The sequence below is a fragment of the Melitaea cinxia genome, chromosome Z (assembly GCF_905220565.1).
Source record: "Melitaea cinxia chromosome Z, ilMelCinx1.1, whole genome shotgun sequence".
Lineage (NCBI taxonomy): Eukaryota > Metazoa > Arthropoda > Insecta > Lepidoptera > Nymphalidae > Melitaea > Melitaea cinxia.
In genome coordinates this window covers 20,707,127-20,730,681 of record NC_059424.1, presented here as the reverse complement: position 1 = coordinate 20,730,681, position 23,555 = coordinate 20,707,127, and the positions used below count along the sequence as shown (strand labels likewise).

Genomic DNA, 23,555 nt, shown 5'->3' with positions numbered 1-23,555 from the left:
TAAATATTCATTGGTATTTATATAAGAAGAACAATAATGCGGTATTCGTTTTAAGAGTAGAGTTTTTACAATGCTTTTATTACTTGCTATTAATCTCTTATAATTATTGAGTGTGATTTACATTATAAATAAAATTATCGACATGCATGCTATTGTTTCACTAATATTTATGCCTTTGTCAATTAGGATGCGTAATTTTTGCATATGCGTATAGAAGAATTGACGATGTTGCGTCCGACACACGACAAAATATCGTGTCGTGTAATGTAAAAAGTTATATCGTATGCAAAAATTTGCCGTCACGCAGTATTCAGTTTGACAAAGACATTTATTTTCGTGATAAATTCAGTAACTATAGGACTTATAGTCAATGATATTTCGACCAGGAAAATATATTTTTTTATCAATTGTTCCGAAGGAGATTCAAGACGCCAGCTCGAACTGATTCTGTGGCTAAAGTACTTAAAAATTAAAATGCTCTCTTCTATAATGACATTTTTTAATTATATGTTTATCATAGACGATCATAGTCTTCTGACTAGAAATGAATCTATACAGATATCTCACAATCTGGTATCAGTTACTCTTACATTAAAATAGTACATTTAACGAAACTTGTTATAACTACTGACCTCGTACCAATAAATATTAAAATTCGAATCGTTAGATATTTATGAAACTATCAAACAAGAGATAAACTGGACGTAATTAGGCACTAAATATAAGGAGAACGTTTAAAAAAAATTAATAATTTACACTCTACATATCAAATAATAAATCTAAAACAGTGTCGTTCACCTAAAGGAAACATAACACATATTAATACCTATTTTTTTTACTTTAATCACTTCGTTAAACCACTTCCAGTAATAACTATGCAACGTGTCGCAAGGTCCACTCGTAATAGCACCTAGTATTGTCGGTCGGTCGGCGCGGACGCAGCGTCAACGTAAGCGAGATGTCAACCTCACGTGTCCACTATCACAAATCTAAGCTTCTCTACCGGTGCATAAATTATTTATTATCACGTATATACGTATGTATATATATATTTATATTTATAGATCGATATTTACAGACGATGCCTTAAAAGCCGGTGCGGCGCTCGTCGGCCGAGATCGTAATTATTGTCGATGAGCCAGCGGCGGGCGGAGGGCGGGCGGTCAGGCGCGGGAGGGGGGCGGGGGCTCGGCCAGGGACGAGGTCGAGGACGAGGACGGGGAGGGGGCGGGCGGCGCGGGGGCAGCTAAGGCCAGTGATCGCGAGTACTCCAGCAAGGCATCTGCAGGGTGTGTTGGAGGATACAGGCCTCGGTACAGTTCCGGCCTTCCATAAGGGTGCGCGAGTCTAGCCGCCGCTGCCGCTGCAGACTGGTAGAAGGCAGATGCGGCTGAGGGCGGCGCTGGCGCCTCTCCATCCTTACTCGCCATATCAGCGAGTGACCATATTCTGGGTTTGGCTGAGGCTGGTGTACTTCCAGGCGGTGCGCGTGATGGTAGATGCTGGTACGCCGGGTGGATAGGTCTTTCGTACGGCTCTGGTGACTCTGGACCGCTGTCTGCTCGTGATTCTGACCACTCGGATTCCGTCCGCTGGCCCAGTAGATCTAGCCTTTGCTGTGGTCTGTCACCGTCCTCGCTCGAACCCGTGCCAGAATCTTTTCCATCTAAAATAACATCTTACAATTAGAATTGAAAAAAAATGACAGCTTAATTAGGACACTAAAATATGTGTTCTTACTTCTAGTTTATTTTATTTCAAAGTAAAGATATTACACCTACCTAAGGCATCTTTTCCATCGTTACTTTTGTGGTCATCATCGTCATTGTTATTGTCATCGTCATCAACCCTATTCCTGGGTTCCCACGTCATCTTATTCTCTTTCTTGAGACGTCTGCGCGCGTTGGCGAACCACGTGGACACTTGCGTAAGAGTCATCTTGGTTATTATAGCTAGCATTATCTTCTCGCCCTTGGTCGGGTATGGGTTCTTCTTGTGTTCATTAAGCCACGCTTTAAGTGTGCTTGTAGTTTCTCGGGTTGCATTTTTTCTCCTAGCGCCGTTTAAGTCCATTCCATATCTGCTGACAAATATTTTAATTAAAATATTAGCTAAAAAAGTATTTCATACTAATGTAGTAGTAGACTTAAAGAGATAATTCTCTATAACTAAACAAGAATTTGTACCAGATTTACAAAACAAAGATCAACGATTACATTTACTAAATAGTAGCACGTTTGTTAACACCGCGCCATCATCCAACCACAATTACTATCTAGACGAGACAGCGTAACTAAACTTTAAGGTGGGCACAAGCGTAAATGGCGTTGTCCGATTTGGAAGAGATTTCAGATAACTTGGGTCGTGACCGCCCTCCGCTCGCCTCCCCCTCTCGGCGGGCCAATGAAAGCGCCATGATAATTGAAATCGAGATAAGCCAACGGCTGCTGTCCTAGCGTTAAGCTGCTGCTTATCTGTTAGCCCCGTACGCATTCGCTCGCAGACCACGCACCCATATAGCGGCCCGCTATCTTTATTACGATGCTGAACCCATATCATTATTCTATTAAGATTAATGTACACGATGAGGGGAATCGATCGCATTGTACTTTTTGAGCAACCGTGTGAGTGAAAACGAATGAAACGCGAGATGTGAATATAAATTTCGTTGTCCGTCTCTGAACATGATTTATCGTCGCGCCGATATAACGTTACACTACAGCGCTCCATAAATATGAAGTTAATTAACAAAGCGATTACTGTTTTAAGATATTATTTCACGGTTCGTTTGAATTTTATATTACCCGGTGAAGACTAGCGCAAACACTGCCGTCCATATGCCGCCAATGCAGCTTTGTTTGTAGCCGAGAAGGGTGGAAAATAGGGATGAGTAGGTACTATGGGAAATTAATAAAACTGTCACTTAAATCGCAGAAGTGACAGGCTGCGCCCCTCGCTTCGGGTCCCACCACGCCGATCTGTACTCTAACACGTCGACATAACGAGGAGTATTCAAAATTGGAGACGTCGAAATGAACTCGACCTCTTTTGTTAAGGTTGTTGTTGACTTAATTCTCGCCCTCCATCGGATGAGATACTTGTAAATAAATATGGAATGGAATATCTTTCTCGTAGCCGTTTCATTATCGAGTGGCCGGATTTAATAAGTTTCGACCGTCGAACCGCAACAGATGTATTAACGCTAACAGTAATTAAAAAGGCGTGTGCTATACGATGATTTGTGGTTGAAACAACGCCCGAGTCACATTTAATGACGTGCGGGCGATGAATGAACTAACATTCACAGAATTGAAACGACAATAGGAAAGTAGAGCGACGGAGCTTAGGCGTATTCCGCAAACAAAAAACCTTCATTTATCCACGGCGTGCCACTTTCATGGCATCCGAGCTCGCGGGGCTCGGCTTCATTTTTTTATTATTTCGCCTTCGGGGGGTGTTTCACCCTCGCCCCTACGCGTTCAATTAAACGTCTATGTAGCTCGCCACCTCTCGCTTCCTACTTGAAGTCATAAAAATGAGATAAACATAAAAATATCGTTCTCACCTATCTCTCTTATTGCGGAATCAACGTAGAACAATTTTAAACGATCTCGATGCGCTCGGGACTTATCGATTGCGACCAACGGTAAACTTGAGAAAAATATAGACGTCCTTTTTTTTAAATAATATTCCTATCTGTCATAAGTATTATTACTGTAGGTTAATTATATTTATTGAATGTCAGTGACTAAGCGCATTATAGTTAAAAAAGTAATGTTGTAAGTAGATATTTTATAAATAAATAAAAAAAAAAACAATAGCGAGGATGTTTTTAGCTACTATTCTTATTTGTAACCAAATTAACTTTATAACACAATTATGTACTTTATATCATACATTAGTAGGATTAAATGAGAAATTTATAATTTATAAACAACATAATCTTTATTTAATCTCTATCGATTTGAAAACGTTGTAATATTATATTTAGTAAACTTTCAACAACAATGCGACGATTAATCTATCGAAATTTTTTAGCATTAAGGATGAATAAAGCAAGATAATATATTTGTAATTAATTGCGTGTCAAGGAATTACTTTTTTGTCGTCATCGAACATTCCAGTTCAATTCCAAGCGAAACAAAGATAGTATAGCTAGAAGTCTAATAAGAACGCGTATAATATGAAATTACTTTGTTTTTATGTAAAACGAAGTGTTAATCAGAGAACATTTAATATTTTCTGCGAATTTTTTAATAAGAAAAAAGTAATGAATTTAAATTGAACACGCCAGTATCAAGTTTTCAAACGAAGAATGTAATTAGTCTGTCGTGAAAAAAAGTTGTTATTTTCGCGCGAACACAATGCTAGATTGTCAATTAATAGTGTGTTTTTTTTTAATATTATGACGCATACAGTATAAAGAAATAGATAAAAATATTTACTTTGCCTTGAAAAATGTTAATTGTTTCAATATAAATTTCAACTAAATATTTATTTTAGAACTTATGAGAAATATTATATTAGTAATTATTAGATTACTGTAAAATAGTTTTAGCTGAAATTTTCTGTGTTGCCAGCCGTAATGGATTAATTATATTTTTATCGTATTCAATTCTAAATGTATGCAATCCAAGTTAGTTAAAAGAGTACCGAGAGTTTTTTTCTTCTGGCTTTTTTTTCTCTTGGCCTACACTAGGGACATTACTATATTTTATTTATTGTAATATTTCATAAATTCGAATCTAATGAATAACTCTAGATATATTATCTAAATTTGACATGTACCTAATGCTAAGATGTAAATTTTTATTTTATTCATTTAGGTTTTTACTACCTTAACTTTCTTTTTTGTTTAGCTTTTTTTTGTGGATGTAATTTTTATTGAGGTTCGTTAAGCGGCGAAATATAAATATTTTCTATTTATTTTTCATTTCAAGTTATGTTCACGTCATGAGTTGAAATGGATTGTTTATGCGTGTAATGTAATATTTCTTATGCAATACTTGCAATATGTGGATAAAAAAAATTATAGAAAAAGTTAATTATGATTACCTAAATAGAATAAAGGTAGAAACTTTCTTGTTTATCATGCGAATTTTTTAAATTAAATATTGTAAAGAAGATGTTTCTTATGGTTTTTATCATGTCTGTTAGCTTGTCTGACAGTTACGGTTACTGACCCCAATAACATGTGCTAATTCCACTGTTAGGTATAGGCGTCTTGTTATGGAAACTGGCCCTTATTCCACCACGTTATTCAATTTTGAATCAATGGGTAAAGCTTTAAAACTTTCTTCCGATTATTTTAATCAAACATGAAGCACCAGTTCTTGCAATATAAGTTGGTTAAAGCAATTAATCTTTTTTACAAAATTAAAGTAGAAAATAAATATAATTTTGTAAAACAAACACGCCCTAAACAAACCTATACGCTGTAAGTCTGTAACTGTATTGCGAGCTTATAATAATTAAATATAAAAAAAGGCTATGTAATTGCCTGTTACTCGAACACTAATTACATCTGTCTCAGTACTAACATAGCAAAAAATAAAATGAACGGATTATAAACATTAAAAAATATTATGGACAGTGCTATTTTATTTATTATTTTCATATAATGAATATTCAATATAATTAATACGCGTGTTCTTATATATGAAAATGTCTATGTATATAAAATTTAAAGGAAGTAGTTTTAAAGTATGTTATAAGATGGGTATCAATAAAAAAAAATCATTTACAACTAAAATACAAACACACAACAACTACAAACTAAAATAGTTAAAACAACTGTCAAATATTTCTTTTTATACGTCAAATATTATGTCAAAATTAATTATTTTAAAATTGTGTGGAACAGCAAGGGATGTTTATTCTAAATTATAAATTAAAATTAAATTACGAATTACGGTCAAGCAATAATTACGGTTGAATTTTTTTATATAATTTGAACGTAGGATGTTGAACGTAGTTCATAAATTAATTAGATAGAAACAAAGTGATTTTATTTTCTTTTTTCCTTTCTAATCCTACTGTTAATTTATTTTCAATACGGCCAGTGCCATTGTAAAACTACAAAGTAGCGTATGATTACTTTTTCTTTTAAATTATATTGACGTTTATGAACATGAGGTGCATAAGACTGCATACGCGCAATTACGCATCCGCTCTCACGAAGGCGTTAAAATATTAAAAATTGTATTTTAACTCATCGTGCAGCTGTCTTTTAAAAGAATATAGTTTTTTCTTTTAAAAATGTTTTTAAAACAACACTCTCATTACTAGTTTTATATAAAAACTTATTATAAAAACGCTTCGCTCCGTTACGTTACATTATTCTATATTTCTATTTTATTTATTTACAGAAGTGGAAGACAGAAAACTTTTCTCAGCTTATTAAAAGTAAAATTTTCAACAATCTTCCGAAGCTGCGTCTCTGTTTATTTGTGTAAGACGGACTTTATTCAGAATTTTTATATTATTTCAAATTTGATGCGAAATATGTATGTAAATCGTTGAAGTAAGATCTGGGTTCTAGAATATTATTAACTATTAGCTGTTATTCTATGCGTTTTTTTTTCTGTAACAACAATTTTTGTTTTTGTAGCTGATTTTAGAATTTACGAAGTAACTAATTTAAATTGTTGGAAATATTTTTGATGTGGTTCTGAATCGTGCTGTAGATATTATATTTTTCTGTTAGTAATCTATGACTTAAATATTCATTTCTTCATGTTATTGTTTTCCCTTTTCCCTGAAGCACGTTTTTCTATTTCATGGTTGTCAAATCGAATAAGTTTCATGTTGGTTTTTATATTATTCGAAATTTGTATTACATTTTTTTGTTTGGCAGTATTTTACCCATTAAGTGTTTTAAACTTAAGGTTTGAGTTGCCGTGAAATATGACGAAGTGTATTTGAACTGAAAAAAAAAACCGTGCAATTAAAAACATCGCCGGTGGTAAAAGTCGTGGCGATACATTGTGTCATTTAGCATAAATGAAAAAGATAGGGAACAAGTCCGAAGTAACTGAACACCTTCTAGCAACGAGCCGCATTGCCGACTCGCGTAGGCAGAACGAACCCGCCCAGAGTATTGGGTTACCCTTACAATTTGAAATTACCAGTGACATCGTCGGCACCCATATAAAACTACACGACAAGATATTTTGTGAGGTAATAGACGTACACCTTTTCCTTCCACTCCAACGGGTTTATCTGCCCGATGACACACGGCCTATGAAATTAAAGACACGACCCGCGTTGACAGGCTCGCGTTGAAGACGTCGGAGATCGAAAGGAAGATCGAGTTACCCGTCCGGCTAGACATCATGTTACGACTACGTTTACGGTGAAAATCCAAATGCTATTTTTTATTAGGTCGCCGCGACAAAAAGCCCTCGCGCGGCTTACGAACTAGCGACGAATAACTCGCATCGCCTTTCAGCCGACAATAAATAATTCGGTTCGTAAAAATGATATCCGATAAAGCTAATTATTCGCCGTCGTAATATCGAAATAAGCTCACGCAAGGGCCAATCTCGGGTTATGGGGGGAGTTTAAAAGGCTGTACACAGGTAGTAAATATTGTCGGGTAGATACCGCGGTTTGGGCGCGCCGCACAAAATTACATTACGGGGCCAAGCGCGCGCCATTACGGGCAGCCGCACGCTTTGGGGCCCCGTGAGCGCTAGTACGTACCTTTGTAGGATCGTTATAACATTAATCGGTGTAATATTTTCGGACGCATGTAAATGGGCCAATCGGTAAGTTGTTGTATTTTCGAGAAGGGCGTGTAACCAGGACGGGGCGGCGTCCGCCGTGCGAGGCGATCAGTAACCCGGCGTCTGTCAACACCCATACTGGTTTTTTATTCTAAGGGTGTCTTTTGTTTCCATGTGTGTTGCGTGTGTAATGAAATTCCCTTCCTTCATCAATGCTATGTGTTACTTAGCTAAGCACGCTTACATATGCGGCAGTTTGAGCGATTAATTTTTATGCGTCGACCCGCATACTTCTTGTTATTTTATTTAGGGAGCAAAGTACAAAACGTAGTATCAAACATGCTAATGTACATTTTTGTAATATTTACTTAAGTTCAACGTATCAACGGTTTATTAAATACCTAATTATTTATTGCACGAAAACAAAATTCAAATTCTCATTCAATCGATTTGGTAGTGACACTGCTTCAAACGTCCGAAAAGTTACAAAATAATATCAAGGAGAAAGACTCAGAAAAACATTTGACAGCAGCTCAGTTCGAATATGCGATCATTGCTACAACAGTTACAGTTAGTTGATGTAACGAATACGCTAACCCGTGGACAAATATCTCTTAAGAGTAACTGGTGAGATTGAGAATTTTAAACGCTGTTTCTCAGCTGGATCTATATTCCGAATCGGTAGCGGCGTATCAATTAAAAATATGTAGGTATTTAAATGGAATTTGAATGGCCAATGAATTATTTATAATTGATAAAAATAATAATAATAATAATACGAAAACAATCTGTGTGTTCCGATAAACGAAAACAAGGAGTATCAGTGTTCTCCGTATCTATCACAAATTATTTTTCTGTTTCCCCCGCGTGACCCCGCAGCGATAGCGATGTGTATGTATGTACAAATATAAGTGGAACATTAATTAATTTAACAATAACAGAACGTGATAATAATGCGGTAGGTATACCGATGACTACGTACTAAGACCATCCATTAGTAAGTGTCCATGTTTAATTATTTTTGCGTACGTACAAAACTCGTTAAATGTCCGTATGTCATGAAAGTGTACATCGATTTTGATAGCGTATAAAATAATAATAATAATAAAAGTCAATAATGAAGATATTTAGGTCTCCTAGTACCTACTGTAAACATATGCGACAGCTAAGCAGGTTTCGCTTCATTTGTTTTTCTTTTTTTTCTTTCGTAATTCATAACGTATTGTTTTCAAGTATCTTCTTCTTCTTAGACTGTATAATGACATGGAAAAGCATGTTGAAACAAACAAACTTCTCAACTATTTTAGAGGCAATATTGTAAGTGGCATGAAGATAAAAGTATGTACTAAAAATTCCAAAAATTCTCAAATACAAAGACTTAGGGATTACATTATTTACCTGGGGATTTCTTATTACCGTTGACGACTCGTTTTCCGTCAGAGATTTTATCGAATTTGTCAATTCGATACAAAAACATTACCATAATAAAACCTACTGTTATATGAATTCTGTCTTTTGTATCCATACTATTGTTTCTAATTTATATGGGAGTACATAATATTTCTTGATTAAATAAAAAGTAATATTTTACCTAAAATAAATAATCGATTGGTAACCGGGTACGTTGAATAAATAATTATAAGTACCCGGTTGACCGAGCTAAGCTCGGTATTTTTAGTAAATCGTGTTTTTTGGAAATCATAAAGTATAAATACGAATTACATATTGATAAAATATGAATAATATTTTTCGATTTTACCGACATAATAATAAAAAATAAGAACAGTCTATTTAAATAAAAAATAGCGAGTGCAATTAAAAAAAGAAAAAGAAAAAATAATTGATCAGGGACATGTGGATTTGAACCATGATCTTCTCGGTTGATCCCGAGCGCCCGATTTCCCACCGAGCTATTTCAACTACATTGACTTATGCGAAATTTACCTTCGTATTCTAACGATATTTTTTTCAATTCCTAAAAACAGGGATAAAACGACATTTCCTGAAAATGAATCCTAGCTAGATAGATTTATCTCCCCCGAAACCCCCTAAATACTAAATTTTATGAAAATCGTTGGAGCCGTTTCCGAGATTCAGATTCTATATATATATATATATATATATATATATATACAAGAATTGCTCGTTTAATAGTATAAGATAAAAGTACAAATTTTTTTTTTTTTTTTTTTTATTTTAATTATCGTTTATAAAAGTAGTAATACACGAAATATTAAAAAAAAATAGCAACAAAAAACCACTAAGGTTTCAACCTGTGCTATCTTAGTCTAATTATACACATTCATTATTTATAACGGTTACAGACAATGTTCAAATTCTTTTAATAAGAAAATAAGAAAACAATTTGTAATATTATAAATAAATACAATAATACAATAAAATACAATTTAAGTAAATGTTTAGTTCAAAATATTTAAGTAATGTTGCTTTAATTTATTTTTGATATTTCTATTTGAAATACTTTTGCATAAATCTACGGGTAGGTTGTTAATAAGCCGAGGCACAATATAAGCAGTTGTACGCTCACCATACATATTGTTAGCGCGCTGTGTACGTAGTTGTCTCTCAGTGATCGCCCGTGTGCATACAGGATGTTCAATAATATTTTTTGATGATATATTGAAAAATTGTTCTTTAAGCAATATAAAATTTACTTTGGAATGTACTGGTAAAATTTTACAATGCTTAAAGAGCCCTGATTCGTTATTGGAAAATTTACATTTTATTTTTGGTGACACTATTAGTCAAAATAAAGTCATAGCTGGTTAGTTTTTAAAAGGTAAGAATATAGTTAGAATTATATTTACTTGATTTTTCAAGAAGTTAGTAAAAGTTTCTAAGCAAGTAATTATAACAAGGTGGTCGAAATTTTTGCCACTAATAATAATCAAAATCATAGCTTATACATACAAATTAAAATTTTAATTAGAGAGAGATTTAATTTTGTTTTTTTTTTTGTCTAGTCTTTAAGTTGTCTGTATATCGATGTATGTATCTGAGAGTGAAAAATCGATTATTATTATTATTAATTATCGTTGGTAGATTCATCTACCACCGATTCCAAATGTAGATTCTACAGAGAAGAATACTATTTGCTCTTTAAAAAAAAAAAAATTGTGTTTTAATACAAAATTGGTACGATCTTGCATGAAATACAGCGTCACTAAATCCGCACATCTTTATCATTAAATACGATATCGCTTTTAAAAAGTTATGTAAAATTCATGTCATATTAACATTATTCTTGAATGCACGACTTTCGTTATTATAGTTTTTTTAACTCTCAATATATATAACATCCGAAGCGCCTTCTATCTTGAATTAATCTCTTTAATATAATCAACAATGTATGAATTCTTATCTCATAACGGTTCTCTGTTTTACATTCACAGGGATCAAAAAAACGGTTAGGTTTACGTTCTACTGGTATATATTATACTATACAGCGCTGTAATGGCGTAATTCTATATTATGATTTTGCGCATCTCTATTTTTTCCATCTCTTCTTTTATGACCTTTAAAGTTTCGGATGAATCAATTTTTAGCGAAAAATTAAAGTGGCACATACGCTTATCAAAAACAAAATTCAAAATAACTTTATTCAAATTGGCCTCAAAATCACTTTCGTATTGTCATCTTAAACTAAAATTTTAATAATTCATACAAGTGAAGCTACCACCGATTCGGAATGTAGATTCTGCAAAGAAGAACCTGAAATAAACTCCACATTTAGTCTTTTAAAAAACAAACTGTATTGTGGTACAAAATTAGTAATATCTTGCATAAAATACAGCGTCACTAACTATCAATGTTAATTTTAAGATGAAAAATTACTAATGAAGATTATGTGTAACGACCAATGCGATTTCGTTCCTTATTGTACTTGTTTGTTAAGGGAAAGGTTGGGCTTTAAAATGTAACTCTTTAAACCTTACGTTGTGATTCCTGAGTCCCTTAGACTCCGTACAACAGCATTTCTGTCTATTGTCTAACACTAATGCCATTGGGAAATAAAAACTAAAAAGGTATGTATATTTTTGGCAGTATTTTAGATTAAACTTTTGGTCCGAAGCCTCGTTTTATCTGGGTCAAACTAATCTTTGGCTACCTAAATTTATACTTTAAATTACTAAATGACAGAACTCTAAAATTGTTAAATTTCGATACCTGTTTCTGAACTAGTACAAAGTCTATTTTCATCAAAAGCTATGTCTATCTTTAGTTTAAGGTTGAAATGTCTAATACAATTAGTATTTGTAAAATTACTATTTATAAATGCTATCTAAACTTACTTAAAAATCTAATATTTCCGATTTTGGTTTTTTGATATATATCGCTTCCATTTATTAAGATAAAGATGTAACAATAAAATATGAAATAGGTAAAGGATTAGAAAAAAAATTATGAGGTATAAATGTGTTGAACAGTCATTGATTGTTACGACAAAACGATATTAAGCTAATCTGTGACATTCAGTAGTAAAACACCGGCCTTAATAATACTAATAAAGAAACATTTTCACTGCACTCGCTTAGTAATTGCAATCAGTTTACCGATATAATCCATCAAATTTAATCTGATCATTTTTTTTTTACAAAATTACCATAATAACAATGGTAATTTTTTTTAATCTATGAATATGGCATGCGAAACTGCAATGGTTATCTGTGCGATGACTTTCAAAGAATATATATTCTATATTCAAATGGTGAGTAGAAATTAAAAAAAAAAAAAATACACACACTTTTAGTAAAAAATGTTGTTTTTTTTTTATACAGGCAAAAGTTTTTTTTAAACATATATAGAAATATTTATTTATTAAACTTTTTCTGCCCACTAATAAAAAAGTGACAAAAATTTAATTTAACAACCAAAAATAATTGGTATTTACAACAGAAAAATATATAAGTAAAGGCTTAAAACAAAAGACTGCTTTAAACAAACTAAAGAACTATAGAGGTAACTTTTTATGATGTTATAAAATTGATTTATAATAATAAAATAATCGACTTCTTAAGTTATAAAAACAATAAATTAAAACAAATAAATTAAATTGGAGTGTCTGTTTGTAATATTAAAATAACCGATTTATAAAAAATACATATGGATGTACACACGGTACATATACAAAAATAATATTTTTCACAATTTGTGTCTATCTATCTGTTTATTCCGGATAATCTCTGAAACGGCTGGACCGATTTTGATGAGACTTTCACTGTCAAATAACTGATATAATAAGGAATAGCTTAGGCTACTTGTTTTTAGAAATATATTTATTTTATAGCTCTCCGAACCGAACAATAACTTTTTTGTTAAATTCCACGCGGACGAAGTCGCGGGCACAACTAGTATTCTATAAAGTAACGATATAATATACATTAATGCGTACACGACATTGACAGTAGCGTAAAGACAAAATAAATGTTCCACGCTATTCATTGTTCAGTAATTATTAATCGTCTTATTATCATTTATAATAATATAACAAATGTTATAATTGGGTAAGGTTCTTTGTTAATAAGACTTCTCTTGTTTAATAAATAGTCACCTAGGGTATAGAGTTTCTACCCGGTTTTACTTGTTATGTGATGTTTGACCTCCACCTCAATTGATAAATAATTAATAGCACAGCAATCTACGTACAAATAAACAAATTAATTCTTTGTAAATTGTAAAAAAACACAAATAACAGAATTTGGCTTTTTTATATAGCTACATTTTTATTACCAGCACATATGTTTTTTGACGCTTATAAACTATGTATTATATATAATTATATTAAGTACTTTAATAATAATTAATAATTAATACTTATATATAAGTTAAGTACTTTAAACTTTTACAGATATATTTATCAGTGGTTCATATTTATTAAGCGATTTTATTTATATCGACAAGGATAGAGTACGAGTAGATGTAAAAAATAATAATACTTTTTTCTGAGATTTTTTTTTTTGATTTCCTGTCAGTTGGATATCATATCATATGGAAAATTAATAAATGTTTTTTTTATACAAAATATTTTTCCTAGTGATGTTTTGCAATCTAAGTTTATCTATATCGATTTTTTTTATACGAATGGGGGATTAAAGGTTGTTGAAATTTTTGGTAAAGTCTTTAATGATAGAGAAAAAATTATGATATGGGTATTTATTTTTCCGCATCAAACTCCACTTCATCTCTCAGACATATCTATTTGCAAGTTGTGAAATCACAAGCTTTAGCTAATAGTTCAAATGAAACGGATCCTACTGATCTATTTAAACCTACTGATAAAATGTATCACTATCTTAAGCGTGAGATTACCCTTATCAGAATCCGTGGAAACCTTAAGTAAAGTATTTCATTTTTATGAAGTTTTTATAAGTACGTATCGCTCGTCTATATATTAAAATATATGAATGACGTCTATGGCGATCGAATTACGAAACAAATAGCAAGCAAATTTGTGTATGACCCATCGCCCCTGTAGTCCATTATCTCAGTTCGACTTAAGAAGAGAGCAACATTATCAATCACACGTCAATGAGCTCTGCGATGTTAGGGCGTTGACACTCGTGAGACTTAGGACTCACGAGACCATAATTAACTATGCAAAAATTACTTATAATTTAGATTCTATCCTAATTTTAACCTTTTTATCTCTCTTATTTTTTTATCCATCGGAGTTTAACGCAACGAAATATAGATTTAAAAATCGAAGTTACAATTGTGTTGAAAATTTTACGAGTTTTTTCGTTGATATAAATAATACATATATTCAGTTACTTTTAATGAAATAGCATTCAAACCCTAATTTTAAGTTCCTAGTTTAATCTAATACTTAAAAATAAAATAAAATTGTTTTTACTGTAATAATAATAATATTAGTAATAATAGTCTACCTTCGGATTTCATATCAATATTTAAATATTGATATTAAATTACTGTACTACATATTAATTTTATTTCTTCATAACCTTCTATATAAATAAAAATGGATGTTGCTAAGCGCATATACCGAAAATTTTCAACAAAAAAAAAAAAAACTATTAACTTTTGATAGAACGAAGTCTGTCCGAGCAGCTAGTTTTTAATAAATATATGCTGATCGTACTAATATTGTAAATGCGAAAGTATGCGAGGAAGTGTGCATGTGTGTATGTATGTTTGTTTGTTACTCTTTCACGCAAAGACTACTGGACCGATTGTAATTAAACTTGGGACGTAGATAGCTGGTGATCTAGAACAACATATGCTACTTTTAATTCAAAATTCTAACAGGATCGGAAATTATGCGGGTGAAACCGCGTGGCGCACGTAGTTGCTTACAGTAAAGTCAAATTTCAGTATATATAAAAAGTTATAAATATTTCATTAATGTGATTTAAAATAATATTTTTACGGCGTATGAGACCACCCAAGACGCAATTTTGCGTAAAAATTTTGTAGAATAAATAAATTTAAATAGTGTTATCTTCAATATATATATATAATGTGTATAGTTGTATATATATTGCAATATGTGTTGAAATATGTCGTAGTGTGATACACCTAAATACCTATATGATTCGTATCAATAAAATATAACAATTTTGTTGAAAATCTTAAGCATTATACCGCGTAAGTGAGCTTTAGAGGCAAAATAAAAATATATTTTATGCCCATATTAAAAAAATATGCAAAAATATTTAAAAAATTACTGAGATGATCTGTCACGTAAATCTTAAAAAAAATTAGGTTTCAATTGAGAACTTACAAAAAATTAACTTCTTCCATATGCTAATTTTCGAATTTAGACAAAAATTACACCCTGATAGCGATTGTTACTCATAGTAGGGAATATATCAGCAGACCTGCATTGGAGCAGCGTGGTGGATTAAGCTCTGACCCTTTTTCTATATGGCGAAAGAGGCATATCTCTGTATTCTATTCTAGCGTAAAACTGTTGTAAATAATATTAAAATAGAATAGAAAATAACTTTACGAAATAGTGTCGTCAGTCGATGTAGATGGTAGCTCTCCGTTCGAAAAAGCTTTTAAAACAACATAAAAATATTAGTTTCTGAAGTCTATTTTTGCTCACAATTTTTAGATGAACCGGGTATATAATGGAAAATCAATATATCAGATAAATGACTAGATATATTTCAAGCTAAGTGCTTGAACAATATCGTTTTAGACGTTTGTTCTTCAACTTTACTAGATACTTAATATCGACGAACAGCTTACGTGATATTGTGATACGCTGTTTGGAAAGTGAGGGCATGTTCATAGCTTCAGGTAAAAAATTACCGTCTAATTTAATTTATATACATATATTTATATATGGATTCATGTTTAAGTTAATATTTACAATATTTACTCGTAACTTGAAATTAATTATGACACAAATGGACCAAGCAGTCACAGCATAGCTTTGACCCTGGAGAACGTAGATTTGATTGTTACTTTATTGTGTACCATGTTTTGACTCTCAAAAATATATGTATTGGTCTGGACATTGTATTTATGCTACGTGTTTCCAAATTTTGTATTTCTTTCTGCTGTCAATAGTAGCATATGAAATGTTAATTTTTTTTATTATTTATTGGACAGCATACGCTGTTTTTCAAATTCAGACAAAAGAAAAAAATTTGACACTATAAACTAAAGCCGCAAGACGGTTTTGTCGTTAGTGATACGAGTATCAAGCCTAAACCGTCTACATTTCGTTTATATTCTGGCGCCAAGTTTCGATATATCCTGGACCTCACAAGTCGCTCAATGTGGAGCGTATATACTAGTGAAAATTAAGTGTCGCTCGCACGGTTCACTTGTTATCATAGGTCGCGTCTCATTTTATTGTTGACATATAATTAATATCGAAGAATTTTACGAAGCTGGGAGGCAATGTTACGCATTGCGAAGTACATATATTCAATGATACCGTTGTGCAATCGTTTCTCGGTTCGATTTTATTAGAATTGTGTTATTTATAGTAAACGATATTTACTGGACAAGGCTGGTAAGTGTTGATAAAGATTGATAATAGCTAAGGATTATATTGGAAGAATATTTTTTACTAACCTTTTATTAAATTCGCAACGGGAAACAGTAAATAAGTTTAAAGCTTCCACATTTACTGGTAACAATTTAGTTTTAGGGTACTGCCGGAAATTTTCTGCTCAAAATATGGAGCACGATTGAGGTACCTCAACCTTAGAGAAGATCAACGCTAAATAATAGTGTTTTCAAGCAGTGTTATGTTTCTGTTGGTGAGTAAGGTGACTAGAGCTCCTGGGGGGAACTGGGGATAGGGTTGGCGATGCGCTTCCGATACTTCTGGTGTTGCAGTCATCTTTAAGCTACGGTAATCGCTTACCATCAGGTGAGCCGTACGCTTGTTTTGCCGACTTAGTAATATAAAAAAAATAAAGTAAAATTGAAAGGGACATTTTCTGCATCGTCCTGTGACCATGTCATTAGCAACGTCGGTGATGTTTAAATTGAAGTTAATATAAAAATATTAGTAATTAATTTGTGTTTGGAAATAATGATGTCAAGTCTTTCAAACGTGAGTAATGACGATATCTTCGTAATGCAAGACATAAAGATGATTCCCCCTAATTAAATTTCGGTAAACTATGACGCTCGTAGTCAAGATAGGTCATGTTACTTGAAATTGGATTAAATACTTAGACAACAGGGTCGCTGCTAAGTACTTATAAGTACGTTTGGTAATCGAATAGAGGCCAAACTAAACACGAACATGTCACATTTGTGTCGTTTTAGCGGTGGAATGTAAGCTGAAGTATTACTAACTATGAACATACATGGTAAAAAAATATTTCATATAGTCTGTTATATGAAAGCATGAGCGGCAGAATAATTATTTGGGAAACGGCTGTTAGGGCTGATGCGTTCCCTTAAAAAAATATTTACGTAATATTAATAAAATATGTCTAATATAAACTAGAAATCGTAAAATAGAATCTAGAATCGTAAGACTATCAATCTTTTGTGCGCAAAAGCGAGTGTGCTTTAGATCACACGACTGAAGTAAAACTTCTTCAGCCCGTACAGAAATATACGAAACGCAAATCTCTCTCTTTCTATCTTCATTAACTTCCATCTCCCTCTCAACTTCCGTTCGCCTCGCCTGATCACACTTTTTTTAATGCGCTCGCCACGCATTTACCAGCTTACTTATTTATTTATTGAAATTAAGTCTGATTGTTTGGTAATATTCAGCAACCCTATACTAGACAAGCAATATATCATATATTCAGAGTATACACTGAAATAAGTGTATTTGTTTGCGACATTTTTTTTTTTTTTACACAATACACACACGGTCGTCTGTTCCTAAAGAATGCAACTTAATGCTTGTGTTATAAGTAACAGCCGACTGGTATATAGCTACATATTTTTTTTTTTCGATAAACATACTTATAAATAATATATTTATTTATATATAAATATATAAATAAATATTTTTATATAAATATATAAATAAATTTATTTATATATAAATATATAAATAAATATTTATATTACACCCAGACTCGGGGTGGGAATCGAACCCACAACCCTCGGAGCAGAAAGCAGGGTCACTACAAACTGCGCCAACGGGCTAGTCAGACATTTATTGCAATAATCTTTACCTACTCTCATCAGCAAAGTAAGTCACATAAGTGTATCACAACGAAAGCGCTATCTTATTGATATTTAAGTTAAATTTATACGACAACACTATACATAGAGAAGTGTTGTAGATGATGACACTTATTGTGACATTTATTGTCGCACTAGCTTCTTTGTATATGCGCCGTGACAAAGAGTCTAATGCAGTGGTTCTAAACCTTTTAGTGATGAGCATTTGACAAAATTTACGTTTTGCCACTGACCACCAACTGTTTTGGGGGGAATTATGTAGACTCAGGTATTACTGTTTACTAAGTACACGTCAGGCATTCATATTAAAGGCGACCCTTTTTCGTGGACCTCATCGGGTGCTTCTGAAGTGGTGCACGAAACCCGGGAACACCATTGGTTAAGAGTCAATCAGGGTCTAATGTATACACAGTCTTGACATAAATGTATACATTTTACAATTGAAGGCTTCGTTGTATTTTATGTTTGCCTATTGAATTCCAGTCTTTAAGAAGTTACTTATGTTAAGATCTACACAATCAAACAAAACAAAATTGTACATGTGATGTAAAATAATGATAAAATTATATCATAATGATAATTATTATAACCATATAATAACTAACAATTATAACATTCATATACAGTTATAGAGCGTTTAAACAGCTAACGATTCCGACGTGTATCATTATAATCTTCATTACTAAATAATGTTCTCGTTCAAGCGAAACCGCTAATTTGTCATTTATAAAGGTTGTTATACATGACTTAACTGACCAATGTACACGATTTACTATTGTACACTCACCCGATGTGGGCGTGTGTTCTGATGAAGTTTGAGTTTACTCTAGAATAATCTGGATGTTTTTAAAAAGTTATAACTATGCTCTAATAAGCAAAATTGTTTTTAAATAAATTTTAGGTCATTTCATTGTATTCTCATTAAGTTTCTGTTGAGTATTGTTTTGTTATAGTCAGTCAGTCAATTAGTTCAGCCTGTTTGTAATGGAACAACTCAATTTTGTATTTCAATACTTTCAACCAGAGACTATTAAAACTGAACTGTCTTTCAGGACTAAAAGCATAGCAAGTCTTTAATATTGTATTTCATCATAAACAAAACTCTTCTTGTGAGCTTTATTTAAGTTTTGAATTTTAAGTTATAAAATTGACAATTAAATATCGTTCAATGTAGTATCAACAATGTGAATATCGAATAATATTAATTCTAAACACCCCGCCAGCATCAAAATAATCTATATAGTCAAAGAACTAATCTTCAGCGGCGTACTTAATCGCGTTAAGACCATAAGCAGTGAGGCTTAAAAATCGGTTGAACGAAACGAGACCTTTCTATTATGTTCCATTATCTCTTCTATTAAGGGATGACCCGACAAGTGCATACAAGCGTCGATAGCGTCAGAATCGCTATCTTTAATCGAATCGACTTAAACACTCGCCGACGAGACCTACTAGAGTATTCGAAACCCTAACCCAGAATGTCAATTACGTATGTAACATATCATGTCCGTGCCTCGTGGCCGCTGACCGATAGGAAAAAGGAAAGAGGAAACCAGCTATGCGGCTAGAATGAAATTAGCCCCGTCGGTCAATTACTTCGAACCGAGGAGCGCGTACTAATGGCACGCGCGGCGCGGTACGACGCCGAACTCATTGCTATGCTGAGTTGCGCACTCTTTATTGTTTCATAGATCGGTAATACACGGGAGGACTGGCACTTTGCGCTGTAAATCGTTGTCCGTACACGTATACTCGATTAACAGTGCGCTGTTGGAGAAGCGTGTCGGTACACGCCGCTAGACGGATGACATCATGTCCGCGGTCGAAACGCAATCGTGAGCCCTGCTTCGAGCAGTCTCACGTACGGCTGACGCATTGCCGCAACGCCGTGTCTTCGAGGAAATCTCATTTGTTATTTGATTTGAGTTTCACTCAGTCTGTTTTATATTGCCAGCACCTCTATTTGAATAAGTGCTACTGTAAATAAACCAAAAAAATGTTCATATACAATCCAATCGTATTGTGAAAATTTGCACGGAAACTTGCCTAAAGTTCTATTTTCTTTTATTTAAATTATGTAAAGCAAACATGTAAGCACTTACACTTAATAAATAAATAAAAAATTGGAAATCGGTGTTTTCTTTACAAATAAATAAAAATAACAATGTCATACTCGGTATATAATCTGTTCGTACTATTGTACACATAAAAAAATTACAAACATAAAACCTTCTTATTTTTTTACAGAGAAATGTCAAGTATGTTTCTTTCACTATTTTTCATTTTGCTATGGAAATTTCTCGAACGCAAATGTAACTTGCGTGAACATTTTAGTTCGTTCAATGTTATATATTCTTTGTTAATTTTGATTTTTTGTAACTTTTATAAAGATATTTTGTAGTATTCCGTATCATTATAAGATCCACATATCTGTCAGGATTTCTTTAAAATTGTAATAGATAGACACGAAATATTTACAGGCTATAAAAACAAACAGATTAACAAATTAAAAATATGCAATGAATTGTTTAAAATATTGTAATTTAGTCAACATTGATAAACAATCAGAACTCTCTTATCGTTTGGATTTTATTAGCTCCCTCTTAACATATATGTAACTTCGACTTTGCAAGGTTTTCTGTTTCAAGTAGTTAATCACACAATATTACTACTAACTGACAGTAATATATAGCAACAGTCGTTTCATATAAATTCGAATGTGAACAATTTATTGACTGTTATATAAATATAATCTTCATCTAAATATTCGTATGCATAAAATTAATTTAGACGGTAACCATTTGACGCACATTGTGCATGGTCAATAGTCATTGCTGCTTGTTAGTTAATAATAATTACCTGAAAACTCAAACAAGATTATGAAAATCGATTAGATGTTATCCATATATCTATATTTATTGCGTAAAAAGTAAAAATCGACATGTTTAATATTGTTAAGATTATAAGTCATCGAAAAATACCTAACTATGTACGATTATAATATTTGGTAAATAAATTGTATTAATGTATAATAATGCGGTCCATTAGGATTTTGAGTGGTCGATGGAACCCAAATCCTTAAGAGAGTATAATTGTATGTTTACCGCTAAAGTTCGCTTATAAAAACGCGAGATAAGAAATATAGCCACTAAGGCTTTAATTAGGATCTCGAAAAACGTTATTATGCAATATTTCACGGCGGTTCGCTAAATTCGTTCTCGTAATAAATAGTCATTTAATTACGATTTGCGCAAACAGAAACCATCTTATTGGGAAGTTATAAACATTAAGAGAATACAATCGCAATTTCTTCCTGTCTTAAATAAACTTCAGTATGAGTAATCGTTACTTTGTGAGCACAATATCGAATCGTTGGGGGCCAAATAGATTGATACGTGCTTCGAATCCACAGAGCTTTTGTCAACAGCGCTAGTCTATTAAGTTCACACGAATTCCGCTCTTCTTTACAACGGTTCAAATATCATTTTTCCGTAGCTTTATTAATAGTGTATAGCCAGTCAATTCTCGTCTCTTTTACCGACGGACCTAGTAAGATTAATTTGATACGATTTTCGCTCTACGTTTGTTGAGAATAAGGAGTGAATTCGTAGGACTGTATGTTAAGTGCGGTTCGTAAAATTTCTTCTAAGTCGGGTGGTGTTGAATTTTCCGCTTATAATTATGCGGCAGAGCGGAAGTGGTGTTGTTTGTTGGTATACCGGTCACGGCGCGGCTGTCGACCATCGGGTAACGGGTTCGCGGCCGCGTATGGACTGCGGCGCGACTGTACCAAGGGACCATTACTAAAACGACAACGATAATGATATATTCAGTCGAAAATGATTTGTATTGCCGTAACAATTACATTTTATATTATTCGCATTGGTAGGTGTTTGAAGGAAGTCTATCGCATACAAAGATATTTTGATGGATTAGTAAAATTTATAGCTATCTGTGCCACATAAATTTAGTGATACCGTTAAATAGATTTTAATGAAATTCTACAATAGTATACTTATTTATTATTTGTATTTAGAAATCGAACTTTAAATATGTGTATTAATAAAGGAAAATAGTAAAGAGCAGAGCGGTGAGTCGTTCCCCATGGAAAAAGATCTAATAAATCTCATAAATACATCCCATAGATCTCATAGCCTCTCATAGCTCGGTATGAGAATTTGGTCAGCATTCGAAAACTGATACCTGGCAACGATATATCGATGAAACATTATATTAAGAGTTGCAACTTTTAACCATCGAAACAGGTTGCCAAAATTAGCGCACTTAAAATACCCAACTTAAAAAAAGGAAACGTACATCAATTGATACTCGATGTGTTAATCTATCTCAACGTAAACTATTTCATAATCAACTATCACTATTTACATCTTCGAAACAACTTAGAATAGAAATGTAATTCTTAGCACGTAAACACAGAAGTTATAATTTAAGTAACATTCATTCTACATCAAGTTATTTTATAATCGCCTACTAAGTTACTGCGAATAACGCTTATTGCGATACAAGTATTATCGCGAAATACATAAATGAGATGCCTTTCACTGCAGAATGGCTAGGAACATTCAAGCTTTTCAACGTTCCACGGAGTTCCTAGACAATCTTGGTCTGTAATCGCTTTTAAAATATCATCGTAACAGGTTGTAAAGAGTCGAACCCTTTTCCATTAAGTTTTAATGCAATATTATTAAATATTTATCGCTATTTTAGTTTTTCTTAATTAATTATTTTGTTCCAGTATTACAAAGTTTATATATGTTGCTTTTATAATATACTATTTGATAATTTTATGCATAAAAAATAAGTGAAATTGCGAGTATTATTATAAAATACCCCGCAAACGTTGTTTTGCCATATATGTTCTTAACACCTTTAATCCACCCCCCTTATAACTTGGGAGTATAAAAAATAAATGTTGGCCGATTTTCAGACCTACCCGATATGCATACACAATTTCATAAAACTCGTTTCAGCCGTTTCGGAGGAGTATGGTAACTAACACTGTAATACAAGAATTTTACATATAACGTTTGACACACGCTTTACTTTTCCATTGTAATTATTTTCATATGTAAGTTGTTATTTTTTTAGGAAATTTTGTTTTAGGCTTATGTTATTTTTGTTGTCTAAGTTAACCGTGGTTATTTGTGT

General features: G+C 32.7%; 1 protein-coding gene across 1 annotated transcript in view; it reads right to left on the bottom strand.

Moving 5' to 3' along the window:
• Positions 1-1,163: 1,163 nt before the first annotated feature.
• LOC123668982 (homeobox protein caupolican) overlaps positions 1,164-23,555 on the bottom strand; it is an 81,293-nt gene continuing 58,901 nt past the window's right edge. Inside the window, exons 4-5 of the mRNA XM_045602666.1 lie at positions 1,782-2,080; positions 1,164-1,666 (exon numbers count right to left, since the gene is read on the bottom strand). Of these exons, the coding sequence (XP_045458622.1) occupies positions 1,164-1,666; positions 1,782-2,080 (802 nt within the window). The remainder of the gene's footprint in view (positions 1,667-1,781; positions 2,081-23,555) is intronic.